The 26,057-nt window shown below is 32.0% G+C and overlaps 3 protein-coding genes and 1 long non-coding RNA gene across 4 annotated transcripts; 2 read left to right on the forward strand and 2 right to left on the reverse strand.

Annotated features, from left to right (window-relative positions):
- The first annotated feature begins 2,544 nt into the window (after positions 1 to 2,544).
- LOC100244649 (uncharacterized) lies at positions 2,545 to 5,568 on the forward strand. Its single transcript, XR_786541.3, has 6 exons — positions 2,545 to 2,963; positions 4,021 to 4,159; positions 4,645 to 4,762; positions 4,848 to 4,898; positions 5,009 to 5,089; positions 5,266 to 5,568. It is a non-coding gene; the product is annotated as an uncharacterized LOC100244649 (long non-coding RNA).
- A 5,288-nt stretch (positions 5,569 to 10,856) lies between these two features.
- LOC104880213 (putative F-box/LRR-repeat protein At5g02700) lies at positions 10,857 to 13,105 on the forward strand. The gene is made up of 3 exons (XM_010656215.3): positions 10,857 to 12,270; positions 12,365 to 12,544; positions 12,878 to 13,105. Exons 1-3 carry the CDS (start codon positions 11,077 to 11,079, stop codon positions 13,091 to 13,093), a joined length of 1,590 nt encoding a protein of 529 aa, XP_010654517.1. The 5' UTR covers positions 10,857 to 11,076; the 3' UTR covers positions 13,094 to 13,105.
- Positions 13,106 to 15,530: 2,425 nt separating this feature from the next.
- LOC104880212 (pentatricopeptide repeat-containing protein ELI1, chloroplastic) lies at positions 15,531 to 17,697 on the reverse strand. Its single transcript, XM_010656214.3, has 2 exons — positions 16,316 to 17,697; positions 15,531 to 16,031 (listed from the first exon to the last, which is right to left on the reverse strand). Exons 1-2 carry the CDS (start codon positions 16,673 to 16,675, stop codon positions 15,993 to 15,995), a joined length of 399 nt encoding a protein of 132 aa, XP_010654516.1. The 5' UTR covers positions 16,676 to 17,697; the 3' UTR covers positions 15,531 to 15,992.
- A 1,247-nt stretch (positions 17,698 to 18,944) lies between these two features.
- Positions 18,945 to 20,358, reverse strand: LOC104880211 (uncharacterized). The gene is made up of 5 exons (XM_059739441.1): positions 20,265 to 20,358; positions 19,865 to 20,001; positions 19,680 to 19,793; positions 19,331 to 19,489; positions 18,945 to 19,240 (listed from the first exon to the last, which is right to left on the reverse strand). Exons 2-5 carry the CDS (start codon positions 19,964 to 19,966, stop codon positions 19,124 to 19,126), a joined length of 492 nt encoding a protein of 163 aa, XP_059595424.1. The 5' UTR covers positions 19,967 to 20,001; positions 20,265 to 20,358; the 3' UTR covers positions 18,945 to 19,123.
- Positions 20,359 to 26,057: the final 5,699 nt, after the last annotated feature.

Genomic DNA, 26,057 nt, shown 5'->3' on the forward strand with positions numbered 1-26,057 from the left:
GCCTGGTGACAACATCGGAAAATCAAAAGCTTACAGCAACCAACTCTTACGATTCTAGTCCCAGTCCCAGTCCCAGAACATTGACAACCTCTAATATATATACACTAGTTCTTATTATAATTTACTTCCATCCGCTAGCTTACCAACTTGATAGCCTCTCATGCACAAATTGATAGCCTATCTGCCTACCTATTTTCCACCACCTTACCATTCAACCATAGCCTGAAAATATGGGTGCTTGGGTTTTCTGTTTATATTGTTAATGCTAATATTTCTTTACAAGGTTATAAATAAATTGAAAATTTAAAATTTGGAAGTACATTTGTTGGTCATGTCATTATAAACATGCTTGAAATGGCCAACTACTATGTTAGATCCTTCAAAAGTAGGAATGTTTTCATTAGAAGTGTTTTTTAATTAAAATATTTTTTCTAAAAAATTTATTAGAAAAATCCGTTATCAAATGCATGGAGCAACTTTTTTATCACAAGGGTGGCCAGAATATCTTGACCACTGAATGATTTATAAGGAACTAAAAACCAAATGAAGAATAAGAAATCAGTGTTGAAGTATGGTCAGAGGCATTGAGGCATTCTACACAACCATATACGGGGATAGGTGAAATTTTATCAAAGAGGGCATGCCAAACACTGAAACTAATGCTCACAAAGTATGGGAAGTCAAAAAATTTAACCTCCACATGCATTTTGAAGGCTTATAAACCTTATGACAGGGACATACATAAGGAGTTGTCCAAATATCAAGTCATATGCAAATCCCATCAATTTGTATAAAAAGTGTAAAGAAGTCTAATATTTTATAGTAGTTGAGATCTCCATTTTAATCTAAACTTAACTTCACAACTCATAAATATAAATGACTTTGGCAATAATTCTGTCAATTTCCAATTTGTTTTCATCACTATCAATTTGAACATCTTCCAAATAATGTCGCCAACATTTGGTGGGACAAGATGTGGGGTGCTCTTCTTTGTTGTTGAACTTGTTATACAATACCTGCATTGTAATCACATTTTAACATCATAGTTAGACTAAGGCCCTTGTTTGAATTGATTTCTAAGAAATCGAAAGCTCTATTTTAAGCTAAATAAAAGTTTCTAATGACATAATATACTAGTTCTTATTATAATTGAGCGTAAAGAAGTCTAATATTCTATAGTAATTGAGATCTCCATTTTAATCTAAACCTAACTTCACAATTCATAAATGTAGATGACTTTGGCATCACAGTAATTATCTCCTACCTTCCAAAGATGGTGCAATTTTATAATCCGAAAATATTACGGCTATTTGATCTAATCCCTGAATCGGAAAAGTTACCAATTCAAATTTAACTATCTTACGTAACAATGGTTAAAATGCGGTAGAACCAAGGTTGTAATCCTTTCTATAATTATTTTAAGATAATATCAATTTTAAAAAAATTCAAAATAATACTATTCCTTATTAATAGTTTAAAATATTATCATTCTTTTAAATAATAATAATTTTAATGTAAGTTAACAAACGTGCCTTAAGACTTTCCTTTTTGGGCCATTCACAATCAATGATTTTTGTTCCATCCCAGGTTACACTTTCCTCTTTAAAAACATCAAATCAAAATTTGTAATTTATCACAATTCCAAAGTTAGTAATTGGTATGCATGCTCCAAGAATGTTGTTTTCATATTTCAGTTTCTTAATAGAATTTTATTCTTAAAAATAATTGAAAATTATTTTTTAAAAAAACTTAGAATATATTCAAACCAATTTTGATTTTATACAAAATAAAAAATTATTTATCTATACAAAACGATAATTTTACAATTTCATAATTTTTAATAGTATGTTTTGTTTAAGAAAAATACCAAGGAAAAATAATTAAAAAACTAATTTTTTATTTAATTTTATTATAATTTTTTTTAAAAAATCAAATATAATTAAAATTAATTAAACATTCATGCAATTTAAAATTATTTAATCTTTTTATAAAATATTGAGTTTCAAGTAACATATACAAATCATTTATTAAATTTAAATATTTTAATTATTATTTTTTAGTTTTTATCCTTTTTTTTTCTTTTATATATATTTTTTCAAATTTCTATGAACCAAATTTCTGTTAACTTTGGTAACAAAATGTCTTTTATTCATTTTTTTTTTTTTAGAAAAGGAAAGAGTTTCATAATTTTATTTTATTTTTAAAAAATATTCAAATTTGATTCTTATTTAAAAAACAAAAGTTCACCATTTTGCTTAAAAAACACTTATTCTCCATTAAGTAATAAAATAAGCCTAAAATAATAATAATAATAATAATAATAATAATAATAATGTATTTATAGAATAATTAGTCAAATTAAATAAATGTGTACAAACAAAAACCACATGTTAATAATGCATTTACATGTATAACAATGCCATAAGGCCCAAATGAAAATAAAATCGCTGCAACCCACAAACAAAGCGCAAAGGCCCAAAACAAAAATCAACAAACCCAAATATCAATAATGGAAGCCCAACATCAATAATGAATGAGTCCAATGCGCCCGAGTATCATGGGAACAGGTGCGATGTAGGCATGGTGGAAAGGGTGGCAGTGTCGGCATGAGAGAAAGGAAGGGCGGCGATGGGTGAAGGTGCACTGGAGGGAAAGGGAGATCACGGCGGGGCTATCTCCGGCGATGAAGGTGTGGATGGCGATGAGAGAACGTGGAGGAGAGAATGGCTGGTTATGTGGTCATGAGAGTAGTTAGGGCTTTGGTGATAGAATATTTTATGGTGAGAGAAAGGCGTTCAGGTAATAGAATTTTAATGGCTGAATTCCCATGGAGAAATGGTGGATTTCGGTGGTCATGTGGGAAACTTATAGCTGAAAATCAGTGAAGAAAAAGCGATAAAGTTGGCTGCTTAATGAAGATGAGCTGAACATGGCTTGAAAGGTCGAATTTTGGAAGATCCTTAGTTAAGTTATTGAATTTTCTATCTTTGATTTTTATCTTTTATATCATCTTGCTTTCCTTCTAATTTTTCCTCAATTGCATGATTTATTTTGATATATTGAATCTGGTTTGGGTGTGGACGAACCGGGCCACACATGAGTGTTGTAAGAATTGGCATTTAGGGAATTGTTTGAAAGAATATTGGTTGTTTGATGAGTTAAGATTGTGATTAGGGTAATTTTTTTTCTTTACATTCTTTTACCTAAATAAGCCATCGGATGATTGTATGATAATTGGCTTTAAATGAATATATTAATTTGAATTCATGTCTCCTTGATTTTATGTTTTCGGTTAATATATGCTTTTGACTTACTTATCACAATTCACACACATTTGACAACAATGGATGATCACATGTTTAGGCTTGGTTATGGACACACTTGGGATACTTTTGTATCATAATTTAAAATCTAAATTACGACACAATTAGGTGGTGTTTGTTTTTTTACTTTTTCATGACTTTTTATGAACTTTTTACTAAACAGAAAAAGCCAGAATATGTGGTTTTTTCTAAATAGAAAAAATAACACAATGGTTTTTTTTACTTTTTAATACTTAATAGAAATAAAATACTACAAAAACAAACAACCTAATATTTAATACTATTAAGTATTAAGGTTTTATTTAGAATTAAGTAAAAAAACAAACGCCACCTTAGTCTTAAATGCAGCTATGTCTTATGTTCATATTTAGACCACTTGACTTTCATCTTGGTACACTAAAGAATTCAGGTACATACACTTACACTTTTCTTTGATGGTTTGTGTTTGGAATTTTCGGTATTTTAAGATTTTTTTAAAATTTGTTTTCAACCTTTTTCATAGTACATATACTACTATTTGTTGATTTAACTTAAGACTTGAAGCTAGCCATGAACGCTTGGTTGGAAGTATCAGAAAGTGGAAAAGTTGGAAATCAGGGAATTCCTGTTGCAGTTTAATATACCTTCTGTTGATGTTAGCATATGTGTTAATTATTAGAACTGTGGATTAGAGTGACAACCATTTGCAAATTTACAGGCTTCTTTACTATCACAAACACAAGCAGCAGAAGAGGCCAAGCGAGCTTGTGCTGCTGCTCAGGCCCAAAATGAGGAACTAACCACAAAGCTTGGTGATGCAGGAAGAAAGTGGATCAACTCCAGGATTCAGTGCAGAGGTTTGTAACAAAACATACAAAATGGAACCATTTGGAAGTTTTCAATGTCTTATTGGTAATACTGCATTAAATATCTGGAGAACCTGAGACAACTACACTACCTATTTGTGTTGATTCCACCTGTGCCCTTTACCATCAACTTTTTACTCATGTGGATTGATGAGTCCACCACCAACATTTTGCTCACATATAATCTGTAATATTTTCTTGATTTTCAAATTTAAGTTTTATTGTCCAGAATTGTCCTTCTTCAGCATGCTTCTTGATTAATCAGGTGCCGAATCGAGATTCAATATCTCTTAATACTTAAAAGTTCCTAGTTTCAACTGTTTTTTGATTTACATTTTCAACCACCTAGCACTTTGGCAGAGTTCACAACATGGAAGAAACTGGATATGTGATGCTGACAGAATTCCAGCATGCCCCTCTCGATTATATTATGTTCTTTTATTTCATTTTTTTAACTTTTCTGTCACTAATGATAGGCTTGAAGAGAAGCTTTCTAATTTAGAATCAGAGAATCAAGTACTTCGTCAACAGGCACTGGCCATATCACCAACTGCTAAAGCTTTATCTGCACGACCAAAAACACCAATTCTTCAGGTATCAACAGCATGCAATTTATCCGTTGTTGCACCTCAAATGTCCTCATGGAAATAAATGTTGAGCTATTTTTTCTGGATTGCAGAGAACTCCTGAGAATGGAAATGTTCTAAATGGAGAAGCAAAGAAACAATTGGTAAGAGAATCTCGAGTAATTTTATCACTTACGTTATACCCAACACTCTTGATTGAGAGATGAAAAATAAACCACGTACTTTGTGTCCCACCATCTTTAAAATGTCTCAGGATTCAAGTCTTGCCCTTTCTTCTCCACAGGAACCTGTATCTGAGGAAAAGCCCCAGAAATCTCTCAATGAGAAGCAGCAGGTGCATATCCTCTTTTGGTCTTTCCTTCTTTTTTTTTTTTTCCAGGGCAGTAGTTTGGTGGTCATTTAAAAATTATGAATTTTTACCTGAGGCATGCTCCACATGTACTCAATATTCATATTAGTACTTGTAATTCCCAGATATTTTCTTCATGCTAATCATTTTTTCTGGTGCAGGAAAACCAAGACCTGCTAATCAAGTGTATTTCACAAGATCTAGGATTCTCTGGGGGCAGGCCTATTGCTGCTTGCCTGATTTACAAATCCCTTCTCCAATGGAGGTCATTTGAGGTTGAAAGAACCAGTGTATTTGATCGTATCATTCAGAAAATAGGTGCAGCAATAGAGGTATAACTGACCTCTGTTTTACTTGGTTCCTATATCTTGGATGTTTGAAAATAGTGATTACTGTCAATCCCCTTGTTGGACCTGGTAAACTGAATTCAATTTGCTTAATGGCACCAAGATATTTCACTGGAAGAATGAGTGAAAATTAACTGGAGATCAATTCATGCTTGAATTCTGATGTTATAAGCCAGATGCTAACATTTCGTAAAATTCACTATCTAAAGGTCAAGGATAACGATGATGTCTTGTCCTATTGGTTATGTAATTCGTCTACACTGCTGTTGCTTCTTCAACGCACACTCAAAGCAAGTGGAGCAGCTAGCTTAACTCCACAAATTAAAATTTATTTGAAAATTTAAAATATTATAATTATTTATTAATATTTAAAAATATTGTCATTCTTTTTTTAAAAAAAATATTCATAATAATTTTAATAATCAAGTATAATCTTTGTTTTGTATTAAAAGCTAATAATCGTGTTTTAAGACTGTTATTAAAATTTCATAATAGATTTTTAAAGGTAGAATGCTTTTATTTTAATTATTTTTAAATCAAATATTTTCTCTAAAATCGTTATTAAAAAAATCACCGATCTAATTTTTCAACTGTGAAAATATTTTCTAAATTTTTCTAAATACTGATTTTTTTTTTTTTTCCAAAAGCATTTGTTTATACTAAAACTATTTTTCAAAAACAAAAAAATTGAAGCACACACTTAAGGATGTCACTGAGCAAGAATAAGCATATCAATTACAAAGTCTAGCTTAGAAAAAAAAAACAACATAGAATTTTATACCCAGGAAACCCATAGAACAGAGACAGAAAACTTGCCTAAGAAGTTCAGATCAGTAGTTGGCCCAGGTCACATGGCACGCCCACCTTCCTTTCTTCGGATATTTCAAGCTCATTTCAATGCATGTACGATAAAGCCCACATTTGACTGCTTCTGCTTGGTCAACTTCATGTTGATGATCTTATCTGCCGGATTGCTTTCCTCTTGTTCTTATATTTCCAGATTAAATCCTGCACAAAGAGCTTAACCACGAGCCTTCCCATTCCCAAATGTAAGTTCCAGATCATCCAGTAAGAAAGCGAGAAATTCTTGAGATTTATGCTGATTATACCCACTGAACTGAGGAGCCAATCGAGCAAGCTTTCCCTTAAATACACATGATGCAACTGGTGTCCGGCCAGAGACCATAATTTCTTCAACAACTCACCATTCACTCCTAATGTATTTTGTTTGTTGATCTCCTTAGCATAGTCTTGTAAGAGATGTTCAACTACAGGATTCCATATCTCATTACTTGAAGCAATATTCTGACAGCATGCATCAAGGATCACATCTTCATACCAACTGAATTCAGCAGCTTTCCCATTAGGTGTTTTGAGGAAATAAAAAATAAAAAAGGAAGTCAATCTTAGTTGTATTCCTACTGTACCTTAATTCTCTCCTACCTTCCAAAAATGGCATGATTTTGATTTTTGATTTTTGTTTTTATTGTTAATGGATACAATATTATTATATTAATTATTTTGCACTCGTTTTATATTTATTTATTTTTAATGTAATGTCAATTTTTTAAATAAATTGAAATTTATTTGAAATTTTCAAATATTATGATATCATTATTAATATTTTTAAAAATGTTACCATTCTTTTTTAAAAAATAATAATAATTTTTATAATTAAGTAGAACCTTTGTTTTCATCAAAAGTTAACAAATGTGTTTAAGACAACCCTTTTTTAGCATATTCACGATTACTCTTTCTTATTTAAAAACATCACGTCAGAATTAGTAAACCTATGTTTGATTTCAAAAAAAAAAAAATTATATATATATATATATATTAAGAAAAATGATTTTTTTTCATTTTTGATTTCAATACAAAAAGAATATGTGAGAAAATTAAATATAATTAAAATTAGTTAAAAATTTATGAAAAAAATAAGTTAAATGTGTTTGAAGTAATATATAAAATAATTTATTGATTTAAACTCTTTTTTTTTATTTCCTTTCCTTGGATTTTTTATTTCTATTTTTTTTCCCTTATACTTTCCTTCACCTTTTTTATGGAACCAAACATAACCCAAAATAATTTTATTGAAATTCTAAAGTTGATACTCGGTAATGGTAACAATTTTTGAAAATAAAAAATCATTTTTTTAAGCTTAAATAACAAGCCAAATAAAAGAAAAGAAAAGAAAAGAAAAAGCTTTCTTTTTTTGTTTTCATATTTGAATTCCTAATCAGAATTTTATTTTTTAAAATAATTCAGAATTATTTTAATTTTTTTAAAAATTGTTTTTAGAACTTTGTCGACAAAATTTGTTTTTTTGCACAAAAAAATTCTAAATTTATATAAAGTAATAATTTTACAATAGCATGTTTGGTTCAAGGAAAGAAAAAATTAAAAAAGAAAATTCTCATTTTAATTTTATGATTAAAATAGTAATGAGAAACAAATGTAATTAAGATTAATTAAAATTTTTATATTTTTAAATTATTTAATTTTTATATTAAAAGTTAAAATAAAAGTAATAAGGTATTAAATTCAAATTTTTTAAAATTTAATTATGACCTCCCCTTTCCCTAATTTCCCTAGGAGTTTTAGATGAAAAGAAAAAAGAAAAAGGAAAATTAAATTAGACATAGAAAAATATTACAAATAATTTTTCAAATAAGAAAATATTTTCTAAATTTTTCCAAATACTGAATATTTTTTTTCTAAAAGCATTTGTTTATACTAAAACTATTTTTAAAAAACAAATTATTTCCTAAAACAAATTACACTGGTACTTATTATAATTAACCACATCGGTTATCTATAAGATACCTAATGCTTCCCTTTGGTAATCTATCAATCATTTCCATAGGCCAGCTTACTAACTTTAAGCATAGCTACATAGGCGATCAGATGTTCTTGATTTCCATGTAATATATCCAGAAAGTGATTCATTATCTTCGCAAAAATCTACTGAGTTAATGTTACAAATAGAAGGAAGAAATTTCTCTATTTTAACTTGTAATTTGGCTTCTCTTACCACTATTGATGCAGTTTGCTATTCTTGCTTTTTCGTAAATTTTCCTGAAGGAACACTTATCCTAAGGATAATACTATTGCTTCGACTTTGATAGCCTTGAGGAGACCAATGCATTTAATCCCCTCCTTAACCCGTCCTCTGCAAGTATTCCTTCCAAAATAAGCATAATATAAACAGATAAAATATATGTATACATACATATACGGTTCAATCTGCCTGTAAACTGACCATGCCAACCTTGTTTGGCCATCATTCTAACAGAAATTTGAATATATCCATCTAAAATTTTCGAGTCGACTTCAATTATCCAATCCATTCAAGTGGATGGACTCTTATCCACATCTTCATTACTCTCCAACATTACATTCTAGACATAACAAAAATACTCATACAGTAATTCGTAAACTCAGAATTCCTATTTCCAAAAGTTGTTCCACTTCTCAATTGCCAGGTGGCTCCCTATTATGCCTTCTCCTATCAACTGAATCAAACAATCCCTCCATGAGAAACCAGAATTTAGCACATACCCTTCAGCCTTCAAATGATTAACCAGAATTTCATAGGCGCCATAGATCTCCTTAGATTTCATATGAGTTGCATCTTCAACTACAAGTATTGCTGGAAATGGAAAAAATCCTAGTCGGATTATTACCATAGGTCAAAACTTTGGAGCTCCATGGGATTTGCTGAAAACTTGCTCCTCATCTTCTAGAATTTTCACATTTTCACACACTATAGAAAGGTTGCACACCACAGGTTATCACCATCTCCCAGATCCAATTTTGTGATAGATTTTAGAGCCTTTTTTTTTTTTGGTATCTTACTTGAGAGTTGCCATGTATGATAGCCTAGGATGCAGAGCCTGTTTTAAACTTGCAACTGTCATCTACTGGTCAGGTCTCATTTAAAGAATTGATGAGTCTGTAAGGTATATATATTTCAAGATATTAGTAGGTAGCTGATCAGTCATTTTCACTTGAAACACTGTGGAAGTAACCAAAGAGTTTTGGCAACCGCTCTCGCCTATCGTATTAAGCATGTTATTACATTAAAAAGACACCAAACAATGTTTTATAGTAATTTAGTGGGTGCATTTCACTCAGAAGTTTTCATCTTTGAACTGATATTTTTGTTTAACAGATTAGGAGATGTGTGTGTCAAAGGGGTTATATGTTAAAAAGCAACTTGGTTAGGTTTCTGCTATAACATTTTCTTTTAGCACCTTAAAGGTGGCCCATCTCTACATTTAGCTTGTGATATTGTGAGTATTCTGATAAAAATTGTGATGTGTTATGATCTTGGAGATAGCCCATATATTGTAGTTGAAGTGTTGGCTCTCCATACTCTTCTTTTTTGAATTTGAAATTGTCACATTTGACTCTAAATTTTAATTGTAGAAATTGTTGGGATGTCATTTGTTTTTTATCCGGACAGGGCCGCGGAGTATATTTGGCTCTGTGCCAGTGAGGGGCATCACAGACTGGCCTCCTCAGGATTCGAACTTGGGTCCTATAGGCCTTAAGGCTTAGGACGTTCCTGGTACCATCTGAGCTAGTAGCCTCTCGAGAATGTCCTAAGCCTTAAGGCCTACAGGACCCAAGTTCGAATCCTCGGGAGGCCACTATGTGATGCCATCTACTAGGAGGGCAACTGTTTGGGTTAAGGTCCCGAGTTCGAATCCTGGGGACGTCACCCTCCAAAGGGCCAAATAAGCAAATGGCCCCATAAGACGTCAGGGTCGCGGAGTATATTTGGCTCTGTGCTAGTCAGGGGCATCACAGAGTGGCCTCCCCAGGATTCGAACTCAAGACTAAGGTCTTTTTGGTTGCCCTCTTGGTACCATCTGGGCTAATAGCTCAGATGGTACCACGAGGGCGGCCACTCTGTGATGCCCCTGACTGGCACAGAGCCAAATATACTCCGCGACCCTGCCCGGATAAAAAACATCTTATTCCTCTTTTTGTTCGATGTTATTGTATCTTGTAAGAGATGACGCTTCACTCATTTTGGTGTCCCATCTCTTATTGAATATCAACAATAATTTTAACTGTCTATATAAAAAAAATATAAATTTTTTAATTACATTTGATTCTCTTTACTATTTTTCATATTAAAATTTAAAATAAAAAAATTATTTTTCTCAATGTTTTTTCTTTTCTTGAACCAAATATACTATTAAAAATTATAAAATAGTAAAATTAATATTTTATATGGATTTAGATTTTTTTTTTTCCTTTTGTAGAAATTCAAATTTTGTTTGATAATGTTCTCAAAAAGATTTTTTTTTTTAAATAAATTAAAATGATTCTGAATTATTTTCAAAAACGAAATTCTATCCAGGAATTAAAATATGAAGAAAAGGCTTCTTCTTTTTTCCCTCAAAATTCGGGGGGAATTAGGAATATTGATTTCTATATATTATTATTAAAAACAAAAATCAAAATCATACCGTTTTTGGAAGGTAGGAGAGAATTAAGGTAGAGTAGGAATACAACTAAGATTGACCTCCTTCTTATTTTTTATTTCCTCAAAACACCTAATGGAATTAGGAATGTTGATTTCTATATATTATTATTAAATACACGCAATCTTGCATGAGAATAGTTTCAGTTTCAGTAATGGCGGAGGAACAAGATCGAATATCGCACCTGCCTGATGACATATTGATAAGAATCTTGGGTTTACTTCCTACTAAGGACGTTGCTCGATCCAGTTTACTCTCACAGGCATGGCGAAAGCTGTCTCCTTTTTCCTCTCTCTCTCTTTTAATGTTTCAGTGCCCGGATTTTCTCGAGTCATGTCGCAAAAACACTGATGTCTCCTCATTCATCAATGCCATCGATTCCTCCCTAAGACTCCGTCCGAAAGACGTAAATCTTGCGAGACTTCGGCTCCATCTGGATCTCGATGACATCGAATCGGAATCGCTGATAGACTCATGGATCGACGCGGCACTTGAGAGGAAGGTGAAGGAGCTAGACCTATATTTGCGACCTAGGTCAATAGCAAAGCCTTACGGCTTGCCGGCTAAAATTTTTTCTACCACAACAATTACAGTTCTCAGTTTAGAGCAATGCAGATTGGAAATCTGTGGTGATATAGATCTTCCGGCGCTACGAAAGTTGTGTTTAAGACAAATCCGGTGTGATGAACAAGCAATTCGGCAACTGATATCAAGTTGCCCGTTGATCGAGGATTTGGACATTGCATCTTGCGGTGGTTTGCAAAAACTTCATGTTTCCGGGCTTGCTAATCTACATAGGCTTGAAGTAATTTGCTGTTATAATTTGAGAAGGATAGAAATCGATGCACCAAGCCTTCAACATCTCGTCTATCATTGTGGACGCTTGCCGTGTGACATGGTCTTGACGCCCTGTGAATTTCTGAGAGAACTAATACTCCATGATCCACATATAACAAATGATTTCCTCCAAAATCTCGACTCTGGATTTCCGAATCTTGAGCGATTGGAGATAGACTCCACTCGATTGCAAAGGATTGAGATTTCGCATCATCAGCTCAAGAGATTAGAACTAAAACTAACTCCATTGCAGAAGGAGGCGAAACTCAAGATTGATGCTCCAAATCTCCAATCATTTACGTATTCGGGCTATAGAATGCCTTTAACCTCTACGATATCATCTATGAATACTTCATCTCTGCGGGAAGCCGAGATTCACTTCAGGAATTATAATGATTATAGCCATTTTTTCATCCCTCAATTGAAGGAATTTTTTGAAAAATCGAAGAATTGCCAAGTTATAAATTTACTCATAAAATCCAAAGAGGTAAAATTTCCCTTCATCTCATCCTTTTATTTATTTATTTATTTTAATTACAAAAAGCTTTTTTTCTGAATCATTGCTTACTTTTTTATTGAAGGAGCTCATTATTCCTAGAAAGCTGAGACCAATTCTATCTCCCCCTGTTTATGATATCAAGCATTTATATTTAAGGGTATCGTACTGCAGTAGATTCCAGTACATCATAGATCGCATGCTTTGGATGTGTCACCCTCAAACTTTATCAATTCTATCCGGGACCAATGTCAGGTTCTTGAAGGTAATAAATTTTCTTCTTCCTCAATGTTAATTAATTCTGGCTTTATTTGAATTAACTTAAAAGTATCATTTAACTTCTATTTGGTGAAGTCAAAAATAGAAAGTTCCCAATTTGTTCTTCTTTATATAAACAAAGAGAGAGGTTTTATAAGGAACAACATTTTAATGACTTTTATCTTAAACTCTTTTCTAAGACATGACCCCTTTGAACAAAATTGGTCAAACAAGCATAAAAACTCTTATTGGGATTATGAAACAGTTTAAGATTTCTTAGCAAGAAATCCAAATAGGGCTCATAGTCTAACTATGGTTATAAAATGTGATTACAATGCAGGTCTTATATAACAAGTTTAGGAACAAAGAGGAGAACCCCAAGTGTTGTACATCTTGTTCCATCAAATGCTGGCGGCATTATTTGAAAGATGTTCAAATTGATAGTGATGAAAGCAGATTGGAAATTGACCAAATTATTGCGATGCCAGAGTTATCTCAGAAATCTACGAATTGCAAAGTTAGGTTTAGATTAAAATGGCGATCTCAACTACTTTAGAATATTGGACTTATTTACTCTCGTTTACTTTTTAATATAAGATTTTGTATTTTCTTCATTAGGATTATATTAATGCACTGGCTTCTCATTGAATTGAATACATAATTAATTAGTTATACTATATATTTATATATATTTCAAAAACCAATAATAATTACTCCTATATTAAAAAATAAATTCACCTTATTTCAAGTTTTAGAGCATGTCATCAAAAACCCAAAAAGTCTGGCATTTATGCTTGACTATTTGAAAAGTATGTGAATAAATACTTCTCTTGGTGATTATGCTAAGGTTTTAAAATGTTCACGTTACCCTTTTAGGTAAGTAGATAAACACATCATATTGTGTTATACTTTCTAACATAATAACATGCCTATTTATAATAAATTAATCATACTTGTACTAGGATTCCAATTCATATTAGATTAGGAGTCCTAATTAACATCGAAAATCTAAATAATTAACAGTTTTTAATATTCATCTAATTTCTAAAATTCTTCTCATTTGGCTTTAGATCGGATTATAATTTCAACAACCTCCCATAATTTGAATTTGTGAATTTGTTGTCATAAATCCTATTTGACATCTCTCTTACATCCTACTTTTCAATATAATAATAAATTTATTTATAATAAACTAATCATATTCATACTAGGATTTCAATTCCTATTATGACTAATCATACTTGTACTACGATTTCAATTCCCATTAGGACTAGAGTCTTAATTAACACAAAAAAAATCTAAATAAATAATAATTCATAATATTTATCAAATTCCTAAAATTCCTATAATTTGACTTTAAGTCAGATTATAATTTCTAACATTCAATGTATTTAAATGAATTGTTAGGATATTTTTATTTTGAGGTAGCATTGAAGGAGATGATGCAATTTTTTTCTTGAGTAATATTATTTTAATGATTTATTGCAAGAATGCAAATGATGTTTTTATTTTCATGCTCCAGTTTTCGGACCATTTTTGCCCTTATATATTGAGTGAAAGGGATGCTATGTTTATGGTTGAAATATTATCACCGTGATGGTCCGTTGCAAGAGGGCAAATGTTGTCATGGATGAAGGACAAAGTAGTGATGTAGTTGTATTTTGCAGCACTCTCTATTAGGCCTAATTTTACAATTGATTTCGAAGTATCCAATTTTAAAACAACTTTAAAAAAACAAATGAAAATAATTAAAAGTAATTAAAAGATGTTATCTAAAAATATTTTATTTGCTATTTTTGATAATAGAAAATAGAAAACGGTTTTTTGATTATTAAACATGTTTTCTAGTTTTTCATTATAAAAAATTGAATTTTTTTTTGAAAAACAATTGTCAAGCAAATCTTTAATCTTCTTAAAATCACTTCCAAACAAACTCGAGATTTGAAAAAATATTTTTAGTATGAAAAACAATGTTTCTGGGAAAAATTAGAAAATTTTATTAAAAAGTTAATAAAAAATCATTTATACTATTCTCTAGAAAAATAAGTTATTTTTTAAATAAATATTTTAATTAAAAATACTTCCATTAAATACATTCCCACTTTTTATAGGATGTCAAACATGGGCTACTTACGAATTTAACATAGTATCCACAAATTTAATTTTTTTTTTTTAAATATAACTTTTATAAGTATACATTTATTATTTAATTGCACAATATTATTTTACAATAATAATATGATAACATATTTAATTTTAAAATATATTTAATATTAAAATTAGAATCCATTTTAATTTAAAAGTATTCAATTATATCAAATAAATAATAAAATATGTATAATTTTTTAATATTTATATTTTTTATATTTGATAAATATATAAATTATATAAAAAAGATAGATAATTATGTCTTTATATTTTTATAATAAATTAAATCAAATGTAAAAATAAAATAATTAAAATTAATTTATTTAATAAAATAAATCTTTAGTGTTCTTACGTATACATTTTGGTGTATAACTTTTATCAAAGAACAAGTTGCTCTAATGGTTGTTGCAGATTCTATCCAATAAATGACAAAATTTCTATCCGAAATTTATATCGGCACATATTGGAGATATTAAATTTTCATCCTTAATTATACCATAGTTCAATGTACTTAGAATACTTTAGGATGGAAGCCTGAATGAAGCATGACCCACAAGGACAACAATAGATCTTGTTAGGTTTTAGCAATTGATTGGTTCTTTAACTAATTAATATCTGTATGCTTGTCTTTGCGAAGTGTGTGCTTCAAATGTGAAGAAAATTTATGAGTATTAGGTAGAGCATGCACAAATGCTATGAGATTATCCGTGCAAACTTGGTTGTTTAAATGGTTTAGCTATTGGTCCTTCATTTTGGAACACATGATTATGAAGAGATTGTGTAATTTAGATGGTTAAATCATCTAAGAGCTCGTTTGGTAGTGATTCTAAGAAGTACTTCTAATATTTCTAATACTTGAAAATTTTTATCATTCAAGTGTTAAAAATGCTAATTTAGATGTTAATTTTTATCATTCTAGAATCATTCCCAAACGCACTCTAAATTACATTGTCTCTTCACTAAAGTATTCTAAGTATATTGAACAATGGTATAACCGCCTGGTCTCGAACCAAAAACCAGTGTGCCAAAACTTAAACAGTTCTTTTAGGTTATGTTTGGTTCCAAATATTAAGTCATATGCTAACCCTCATAATGCCTTATCCCATCAGCAGAATTCAATCAATACCTCCATGAGAAACCAGAATTTAGCACATACCCTTCAGCCTTCAAATGATCAATCAGAATTTCATAGGTGCTGTAGATCTCCTGAGATTTCAGATGAGTTGTATCTTCAACTACAAATCTATGAAGAGCACCATCAACTGCAACCTAACTACAACCAGAAGGCTTTTCCATCCTTTTCGCTTTTACCTGTCTCCTAACTCTAGCAACGTCCTTCCACCTTCCTGCAGAAACATAAAAGTTCGATAACAGAATGCATAAATTGGGATCCTGCAATGCCATTGTTGTTTCACTGATTTTATCAGTCAGTTAAAGATTCCAATGGATGCAGCCAGGGGCGGAGCCAGCTAATGCTTGTAAAAAAAAAACTTGCAACGCAGCTATGCAATTGTTTTTGCTCTTTTTTTGCCCCCCCTCCCTCCTCTCCTTAACTTATTTTCTAGCTCCGCCACTGGATTCAGCCAGCAATTAGTAAAGCACCCCAGATTATAGAATCAGGTGGAATTACCATGTTCTGGACCAATTCATATGCTTCTTTGAGATGCCCAGCCCGGCCAAGGAGATCTAACATACAAGCACAATGCTCAAGTTTGGGAGACAATCCATGTTTATCAGCCATACTAGAAAACTGAACCCTTCCCTCTTCTACCAATCCTGAGTGGTTACAAGCTGATAAAACTCCAATGAATGTGACATCATTGGGCTGCACGCCAGTCCTCTCCATCTGTGAAAAAACCACTAAAGAATCACTTACATCACCATGGTAAGCCAGGCCCAGTATCATGGCATTCCACAAGGCTACATCTTTCTCGCTTGTCTTGACAAAAACCAAACAAGCATCATCAATTTTACCACATTTTGCACACATCAACCAGAGTAGTGGCAAGAATCACATTTAGCTCTAAGCCGTTTAGGGTACAGATGAACTTCTCTCCCAAGTTCCAGTGCCCCTAAGCCAGCACAAGCAGACAACACATTCACCAACATGATCTCATTCAGTTTCACGGACTGAGCTTTCATGAGACAGTATAAATCAATTGCCTCCTCAAGAAGTCCACACTGCGCATATTCAGAAATGATGGCATTCCAAGAAGGCAGCTTCTTACAAGAAACACCATCAAAGATTCTCCAAGCTTTCTCCACATCCCCGCACTTAAGAATACATGTCTACAAGAGCAGTAAACACGATTGCCTTCAAAGGGATCTTTTAAACATCGATAAAAACCGAAAGGAACCTTCCAACTCCATAATTACAGAGAGTTGAACAGGCAGACAGTAGGCACACTCTTGTTGTTGCATTGAGTTGGACCTCATCAGCCGAAACAAGCATCCCCAAAAAAAAAAAAAAGAACTCAACATCTCAACAAAATCCCCTTCTTTCCCATACACATTTATCATTGCAGTCTGGCGAACGACATTCCTTCTGGTTGGCATTTCTTCGAACAACTCCCGTGCCTCTCAACCTCACCTCAGTGCACATACCCTGATCGAATGCCAAGAAACCTCATCTCTAAATTCCATATCAACCCACAAATTCTGAGTGGAATCAAGACAAAAATACTTACAACACATCTCTATTAAAGAATTACACACAAATAATCAGATACAAAACCCAATCTTAAACCATGAGTATGAATGTGTTCACCTTCAAACACCGACCTAAGGTTGAACAAGCTTTTAGAATTTTGCGGAGAGTCGTGGAGGGTGTAGGCCCTGATCAAGGAGTTCCAAGAGAAATCAGTGGGAGAAGGGGTTTGATCAAGAATGAAACGAGTGTGATCCATTGAATTGGGTTGATGGGCTATGAAATGAGGCGAGTTTGAAGTGAGAGGCCATGGCTGAGGATTTGGGTGTGGAAGCTGGTGGTTCAGAGGAGGGAGGTAACGGATGTTTAAAAAATAACCGCTTTTTGTATGAACTGGCTGGGAACGTTTTGCGCATTCGAAACGGTGTCGTTTCACCGAAGTAGAATGTGATACGGTGATGGTAACGTATTTGTTGATTTTTTTTAAAAAAAAAGAAATACCTTTATAAGAAAAAGATTTAAAAAGTGAAGTATTTCCTGAAAAATAGAAAAATATGATTTTTTTTAATTATAGGAATTTAATAAAGAGACTTTTTTATAATCCAATTATGTCATACTATATAGTATAGAAACAAATTTAATATTAAAAGGATATCAAAAAATAGTAAAAGAATAAGAAATAGAAAAAATAACGTGAAAGTGATATAAAACTATTTTTAATAATTCATTTACCAAAAATTTATCATATTTTAAAACTATTTATTCAATATATTTTTACTAAGATGATTAATTTGTAAAAGAAATAAATAATTTACATTTTTAGTGTTATAAAAAATTTGCAAAATACTATCAACCTTAATTTCATTTTTTTTTTCATTTTCAACCATATTTGATTACTTAATGGATAATTTATTTTCATTATAATTTAAATTTTTTATGTTTAAAAATAAATTTAAAGGACAAATCATATTTGATCTCTAGCTGCTTTTTTTCTTCTTTTTTTTCTTTAATCTTGTAAATGGGTGTTTTTAAATAAAATTCTAAAACTTATATTTTGATTAAAAAAAAAATGGTCATATTTTTATTTTTTTAAAATTGTTAAATAAAAATTAGTTTATAATATTTTTGAAAATAACCCTAAAAATAATCATTTTTAAAAATTATTCTTAAAAATTTTTAGCGACAAAATCTTATTTAAAAACTTAAATATAAAAATAGTTACATTCTTATTGAATTACATCGACTCAAAGTAAATGATTTCCAAACTGTTTTCACCCCTCAATTCTTGATTATCTCATGTGGGCTGTATGTACATAAATTAATTGCCTTGGCCAATTCTTCATCTCTCATGTGGTCTCTTCAGGGAAATAAACCAACCCTTCATGTGTTTCTTTTATTTTGTTAATTGTTGAATGACTATAGGCAATGGTGCTTACTTGTATATTTTATTTACATCTATATATAAATATTCAAGGATAGTTAGGATTTTGCTAAGAAACCTTTTAAATTCAATATAAGATAATTATAGAAAAATATATCATAACTTCAACGTCTTCTAAGTTCAATCTAAGATAATTATAGCAAAAGCTATTACAACCAAGACAGATCAACATAAAAAAAACAACTATTGCAATCATAAAGTCAAATAACAGAAACAGAAAACAAGTTACTATTACAATCATAAAGTCAAAAAAACTACAGGAATAAGAAACCCCAACTACTGCAACCAAACTGCAAACCCAACCACAACAACCCAAGTACTGAAATCAGAAACATAAAACTGAAGTGCCATCAACCCCAATATGGCACAAATTTGGCTTTTAGCTTTGAGATTGATACCTCCACTCCATCGATTACATCCGTGTATTCTCCCATAGTAAGATCAACATGAATTTCTCTGCCAGAAATCTGAAAAAAAATATAGAAAAACCAGCATTAGTGACTCAGCTCAAATTAAAAAAGATAAAAATGATCAAAATTATGTTGATAGAAGTGTACCGTTGTAGCCAACCATCCACCGTTGAATGAATACTCCACAGGGAGTAATCCGTCGCAATGAAATAACATCAAATCCACCTCTGTGCAGTGATTTTGGCTTAATGGAGTCCCATGTCCAGGGATTAACGAGATCTCGCCATGTCTTTCACATCCTTGACACTGCAAAACCAAGAAAAACCAAGAATAAAATGAGAGAAAAAAAGAAAAAAAGAAAATAGTAGCAATAGCCAAACCAACAAAAGAAAACAATGGCAGAGAAAAAAAAACAGGCATATTTTGAAGTTAAAATTGAAAAAGGAAGTAATCATAAAAAACAAACAATATGAGAGAGAGGAACTAATATACCCACCTTTCTGGACAAATTCAAATTATCATTTCTTCGATTTCCAGTGGGTTTTTCTTTGATACTTATAGAAACACAGGCATTGTTATGAGAAATCCACCCACAATATTCACACTTCAGCTGCAATAAAACAGAGACCAAAACGTTAAAATACGTAACAATGTTAAATCCAAACAACATTGAAAATTCACCTTGAAAAAGTAGTTGATGGTCTCATCGTCACTACCATCCTGAGGTTGGAGAATGACAATATTCTTCAACTCAGCAGATACAACGAGCATGAGTTTTGGCATTTTTCCTTTTTCTTCTCTTAATTTTTTCTTCTTTTCTGAATACAACGAGCATGGTGAGATTATTACTCCTTTGCTCTATTTAAAAGAAGAGGAGGACGAAATGAAAACCATGCCTACCTGCATGTTCAAAGACTAGTGCAAGAAAATGACCAAATGACAAAACTAATAAAACAAAAATATAGCAGCACAAGCAAAAACAGAAAACAGGACCAAGAAGAGGAAAGACTGCAGAAGTAATGAGAGAAAATCACTGTTACCCACCCCAGCAGAAGTAACGAGGAAAACAACTTTTACCCACCTAGTGTTTTCGCTTATCGGCCGGCTGCGACACGATATTCGTCACCGGTCGGCAAAAATTTTGATAATTTTTCGGAAATATCATCATATTTCAGTATTTATCGGTATTTTTACCGATTTTTCTGATATTTCCTTACCAGTCCAGCCCACAGTGGGTAAAAGTTGTTGAGTCTCATTTACTTTTGCTGGGTGGGTAAAAGTCGTTTTCCTCATTACTTCTGATGGGGTGGGTAACAATGGTTTTCTTTCATTACTTCTGTAGTCTTTCCTCTTCTTGGTCCTGTTTTCTGTTTTTACTTGTACTACTATATTTTTCTTTTATTAGCTTTGTCATTTGGTCATTTTCTTGCACTAGTCTTTGAACATGCAGGTAGACATGGTTTTCATTTCGTCCTCCTCTCCTTATAAATAGAGCAGAGGAGTAATAATCTTACCATTTGTCTCCAATGTGATTCAGAAAAAAAATAATTTTAAGTTATGCTCGTTGTATCAGAGGAATATTGCCCTTCTCCAATGACGGTTTGATAATGATGATGCCACGATGTTATAAATGCAAACACTTTGTTCATTTAGTCTCTAAAGATACTTGGCATACCTAATTTCAAGAGCCTCTCTAAAGTCCTTTCAACGCAGCCACAAGCACAAGATGCTACAACATTGGAACAGATCGAAACCAAGGAAAATAAACTACAGAAAAATACACAAAAGACAACTCCTCATGAGTACTTTGCCAGTAAAAAAAGTCTCACTAATATATCTCCAAAATATGAGGTCTTTAGCTACTGACCTAAAAGGGTAATGTGAACAAGTTAAAACCTTAGTATAATCACCTGGGAGAAGTATTTATTATCACAGTTTTCTATTCCTAGGTAACCTGCATGTTGTGCCATTCTTACGCTAATAGCTTGAACTGCACATCTTGAGAAAGCAATTATTGACGAGTGCTGAAGGGTTTTCAACCTTCCCATAAGAGGAAGTATTTCAAGTTATCTGAACCCACAACCCAAATATTTCCTTATCATTTTTTAGGGAATGAATGACCAAGGGAACTTCAAAATCTCCTAATGAACACAAAAACCCTTGGTGTCATGCTCATCTCACAAAACATCAATGCATTGATAAGCTCTCCAACAATATCCAAAGAGCAACACCCTCAAAAACAAATTTCCAGACTGAATACCAATCTCTAACTGATAGCACCAATTACACATTACAAATGCAATCCCAAGCAACAACATATCTTAACTTGCATAATATTTACTTGACAAAAAGCCCTTGAGGCCTGGCTCTAGTGGTTTAGGGTTGGGAGGGTTTGTAGGAGGTTCTAGGTTCAAGCCCCATTGGGACAAAAATATACCTATACATATACATATATTTACTTGACAAAGATAATTAGCAATAGTGATTTTATTCCTGGTAAGCATCTTGGACTGGAAATATGATCCCCTGATAATCAAATCATAAGCATAAGCTTCCAGCCTCACACACAACTTAGTCAAGGAGGACAAGATTCATTTCCACAACCATAGCAAGAAAAACTCTACTTTTGAAGGCCAGTAATTTATTGTAACCTCAGCATCACGAGCAATTAACTTCTGACAAGGTAAAAAGAATAACATACAACCAAGCAATATTACCAAAACTTCTAGAGTTGCTCTGCCCCAACATCTGTTTTAACTTTTAAGTCTTCATGAGGACTTAGACCGAGATGAACTACATCCATCAAACTTTCCATTCCCCAAAGTACCCAAGCAGGGAGCTGTGGCCCAAGCTGCAATTTGCCAAATACGTTGATGTATCACACAGGTTCACAAATCTGATCAGGCCTCCAATTCTATGTCACTCTTGGTTTTGACCCATAATTTGTTGTCGTTGCTGCTGCTGTTGCAGGTTCTGAGGGAGGTTTATGTGGAGCTGTCGATTTTGGATAGATGGTTGATGCTGAAAAATATTATGATTTTGATCTAGAGCTTGAGGCTGCTGCAGAAGTTGGGCCTGAACATGGCTTGAGAGTAGCGTTTGATTCATCGAAACTTGACTTCGGTTGCTGAGCAATATCATTCAATTGCCACTCTGACTGTACGATAAAGCCCACATTTGACTGCTTCTGCTTCGTCAACTTCATGAGAAGTATTTATTATCACAGTTTTCTATTCCTAGGTAACCTGCTGCAGAAGTTAAATGTGTTTGAAGTAACGTATAAAATAATATATTGATTTAAATTTTTTTTTTCCTTTCCTTGGATTTTTTATTTCTATTTTTTCCCTTACATTTTCCTTCACCTTTTTTATGGAACCAAACATAACCTAAAATAATTTTATTGATATTCTAAAGTCGATACTTGGTAATGGTAACAATTTTTGAAAATAAAAAATCATTTCTTAAGCTTAAATAACAAGACAAATAAAATTAAAAAAAAAAAAGAAAAAAAAAAGCTTTCTTTTTTTGTTTTCATATTTGAATTCCTAATCAGAATGTTACTTTTTAAAATAATTCAGAATTATTTTAATTTTTTAAAATTGTTTTTAGAACTTTGTCAACAAAATTTGTTTTCTTGCACAAAAAAATTCTAAATTTATATAAAGTAATAATTTTACAATAGCATGTTTGGTTCAAGGAAAGAAAAAATTAAAAAAAAATTTTCATTTTAATTTTATGATTAAAATAGTAATGAGAAACAAATGTAATTAAGATTAATTGAATTTTTTATATTTTTAAATTATTTAATTTTTATATTAAAAGTTAAAATAAGAGTAATAAGGTATTAAATTTAAACTTTTTAAAATTTAATTATGACCTCCTCTTTCCCTAATTTCCCTAGGGGTTTTAGATGAAAAGAAAAAAGAAAAAGAGAAATTAAACTAAACATAGAAAAATATTACAAATAATTTTTCAAATAAGAAAATATTTTCTAAATGTTTCCAAATACTGAATTTTTTTTTTCCAAAAGCATTTGTTTATACTAAAACTATTTTTAAAAAACAAATTACTTCCTAAAAGCCCAAGGTTGTCTAGAAGTGATTTTGGGAAGCCTCTTAAATTTATTTTTTATTTTTTAAAAATATTTATATGATTCCTAAACAACCACTACTAAGGTGACCAATTTTAAAAAATCCTTCCCTTTTTTTCTTTCTTCTTCTTTTTTTTTTTAATATAACAGTTCATAAAAAATATTAGCGATATTAAATAAAAGAGGGGACACCAAAATGAGTCAAAGGTCCAATATGATAACATCCATATATCAGGGGAACAAAAAGAGGAATCATCCATAAAAAAAACCTCTAATATCATCTCTATAATTAGAACTTAGAGTCAAAGGTGACAATTTCAAATTGAAAAAAGAAGAATATGGAGGACCAACACTTCAACTACAATATATGGGCTATCTTCAAGATCATGACGCAACACAATTTTTATCAGAATACTCACAACATCACAAGCTAAATGTAGAGATGGGCCACCAGAAAATGTTATAGCAGAAACCCAACCAAGTTGCTATTGACCCTTAATCAAAACCCCTTTCCCCAAAGTGAAGAGAGAAACAAAATACAACCCCTTGACACACAACTCCTAATCTGTTCAACAGAAATATCAGCTCAAAGATGAAAACTTCCAAATGAAATGCAACCACTAAATCACAATAGACCTTTCCCTAGTGTCATTGAATGCAATAACAGTCTTAATATGATGCATGAGACTGGGTTGCCAAAACTCCTTGCTTACTTCTACATGAGCATTGGCTGTGGAAGCAACCAAATCAGCTCTCTCAAATGTCTTCCCTACTAATATCTTGAGATATATACCTTACAGATTCAATAATTCTTTAAATGAGACCCGGTCACTAGATGATAGTTGCAAGTGAAAATCAGGCTTTACATCCTAGACTATATAATACATGGCAACTCTCAAGTAAACTACGAAAAAAATGCTCTGAAATCTACAACAAAATTGCATCTGAGAGATGATGATAACCTGTGATGTGCATCCCTTCTTTAGTGTGTGTGAAAATGTGAAAACTCTAGAAGATGAAGAGCAAGTTTTCAGCAAATCCCATGGGGCTCCAAAGTTTTGATCTATGGCAATAATCCAATCACGATTTTTTTCATTTCCACCAATACTTGGTTACGAACCCATAAAATAACTTAATTATTAATCAGCTTCCCTTTATGCCTTTACTCGTATTCACTTTGGCAGCTTTACTGATTTTACCTCAAATCAGTTATTTGATTTTCTTTCCTTACCTTCCCATAAGGCCTTATACACAGAAAGGTGCCAGCTTGCCATCTGCAAAAAATTCCGAGAAAAAAAGAAAAGAAACTATCAATTAGTATAAGAATCTTCAAGAAATTACCAATTTCAAAAATTATAATGTCAATAAGCAACAAATAAAATTTCATAAACGCATAGTAAGTGGTTATAGCAACAGAAAAATCAAAGCTCACAGCAACAAACTCGGTGGAAGCATGCACCCCCACTGCTTGCACTCCCAGAACATTAACAACCTCTAATGTACACTGGTACTTATTATAATTAACCACGTTAGCTATCTATAAGATACCTAATGCTTCCCTCTGGCAATCTATCAATCACTTCCATTGGCCAGCTTACTAACTTTAAGCATAGCTACATAGTCCATCGGATGTTCTTGATTTCCATGGAATAAATCCAGAAAGTGATTCATTATCTTCGCAAAAATCTATTGAGTTAATGTTACAAATAGAAGGAAGAAATTTCTCTATTTTAACTTGGAATTTGGCTTCTCTTAACACTATTGATGCAGTTTGCTATTCTTCCTTTTTCGTAAATTTTCCTGAAGGAACGCTTATCCTAAGGATAATACTATTGCTTCGACTTTGATAGCCTTGAGGAGACCAATGCATTCAATCCCCTCTGCAAGTATTCCTTCCAAAATAAGCATAATATAAACAGATAAAATATATGTATACATACATATACGGTTCAATCTGCCTGTAAACTGACCATGCCAACCTTGTTTGGCCATCATTCTGACAGAAATTTGAATATATCCAGCTAAAATTTTCGAGTCGGCTTCAACTATCCAACCCATGCAAGTGGATGGACTCTTATCCACATCTTCATTACTCTCCAACATTACATTCTAGACATAACAAAAATACTCAGACAGTAATTCGTAAACTCAGAATTCCTATTTCCAAAAGTTCTTCCACTTCTCAATTGCCAGGTGGCTCCCTATTATGCCTTCTCCTATCAGCTGAATCAATCAATCCCTCCATGAGAAACCAGAATTAGAGGCTGTGGGAGTGGAAGCAGTGGGGGGTGCATGCTGCTTCTGCTGAGTTGGTTGTTGTAAGCTTCTGATTTTTCTGTTGCTATAACTCCTTACTACGCGTTTCTGAAATTTTATTTGTTGCTTATTTAGTATTATAATTTTTGAAATTGCTAATTTCTTGAAGATTTTTATACTGATTGATTGTTTCTTCTTTATTTTGTTGGAATTTTTTGCAGATGGCAAGCTGACACCTTTCTGTGTATAAGGCCTTCTTATCAAAAGGTAAAGAAGGAAAATCAGGTAAATTGATTGAGGTAAAATTCAGTAAAGCTGCCACCACAGGTTATCACCATCTCCCAGATCCAATTTTGTGATTGATTTCAGAGCCTTTTTTATTTTTATTTTTATGTATCTTACTTGAGAGTTGCCATGTATGATATAGCCTAGGATGCAGAGCCTGTTTTAAACTTGCAACTGTCATCTACTGGTCAGGTCTCATTTAAAGAATTGATGAGTCTGTAAGGCATATTAGTAGGTAGTTGA

This window comes from Vitis vinifera, chromosome 9, assembly GCF_030704535.1.
Source record: "Vitis vinifera cultivar Pinot Noir 40024 chromosome 9, ASM3070453v1".
Classification (NCBI taxonomy): domain Eukaryota; kingdom Viridiplantae; phylum Streptophyta; class Magnoliopsida; order Vitales; family Vitaceae; genus Vitis; species Vitis vinifera.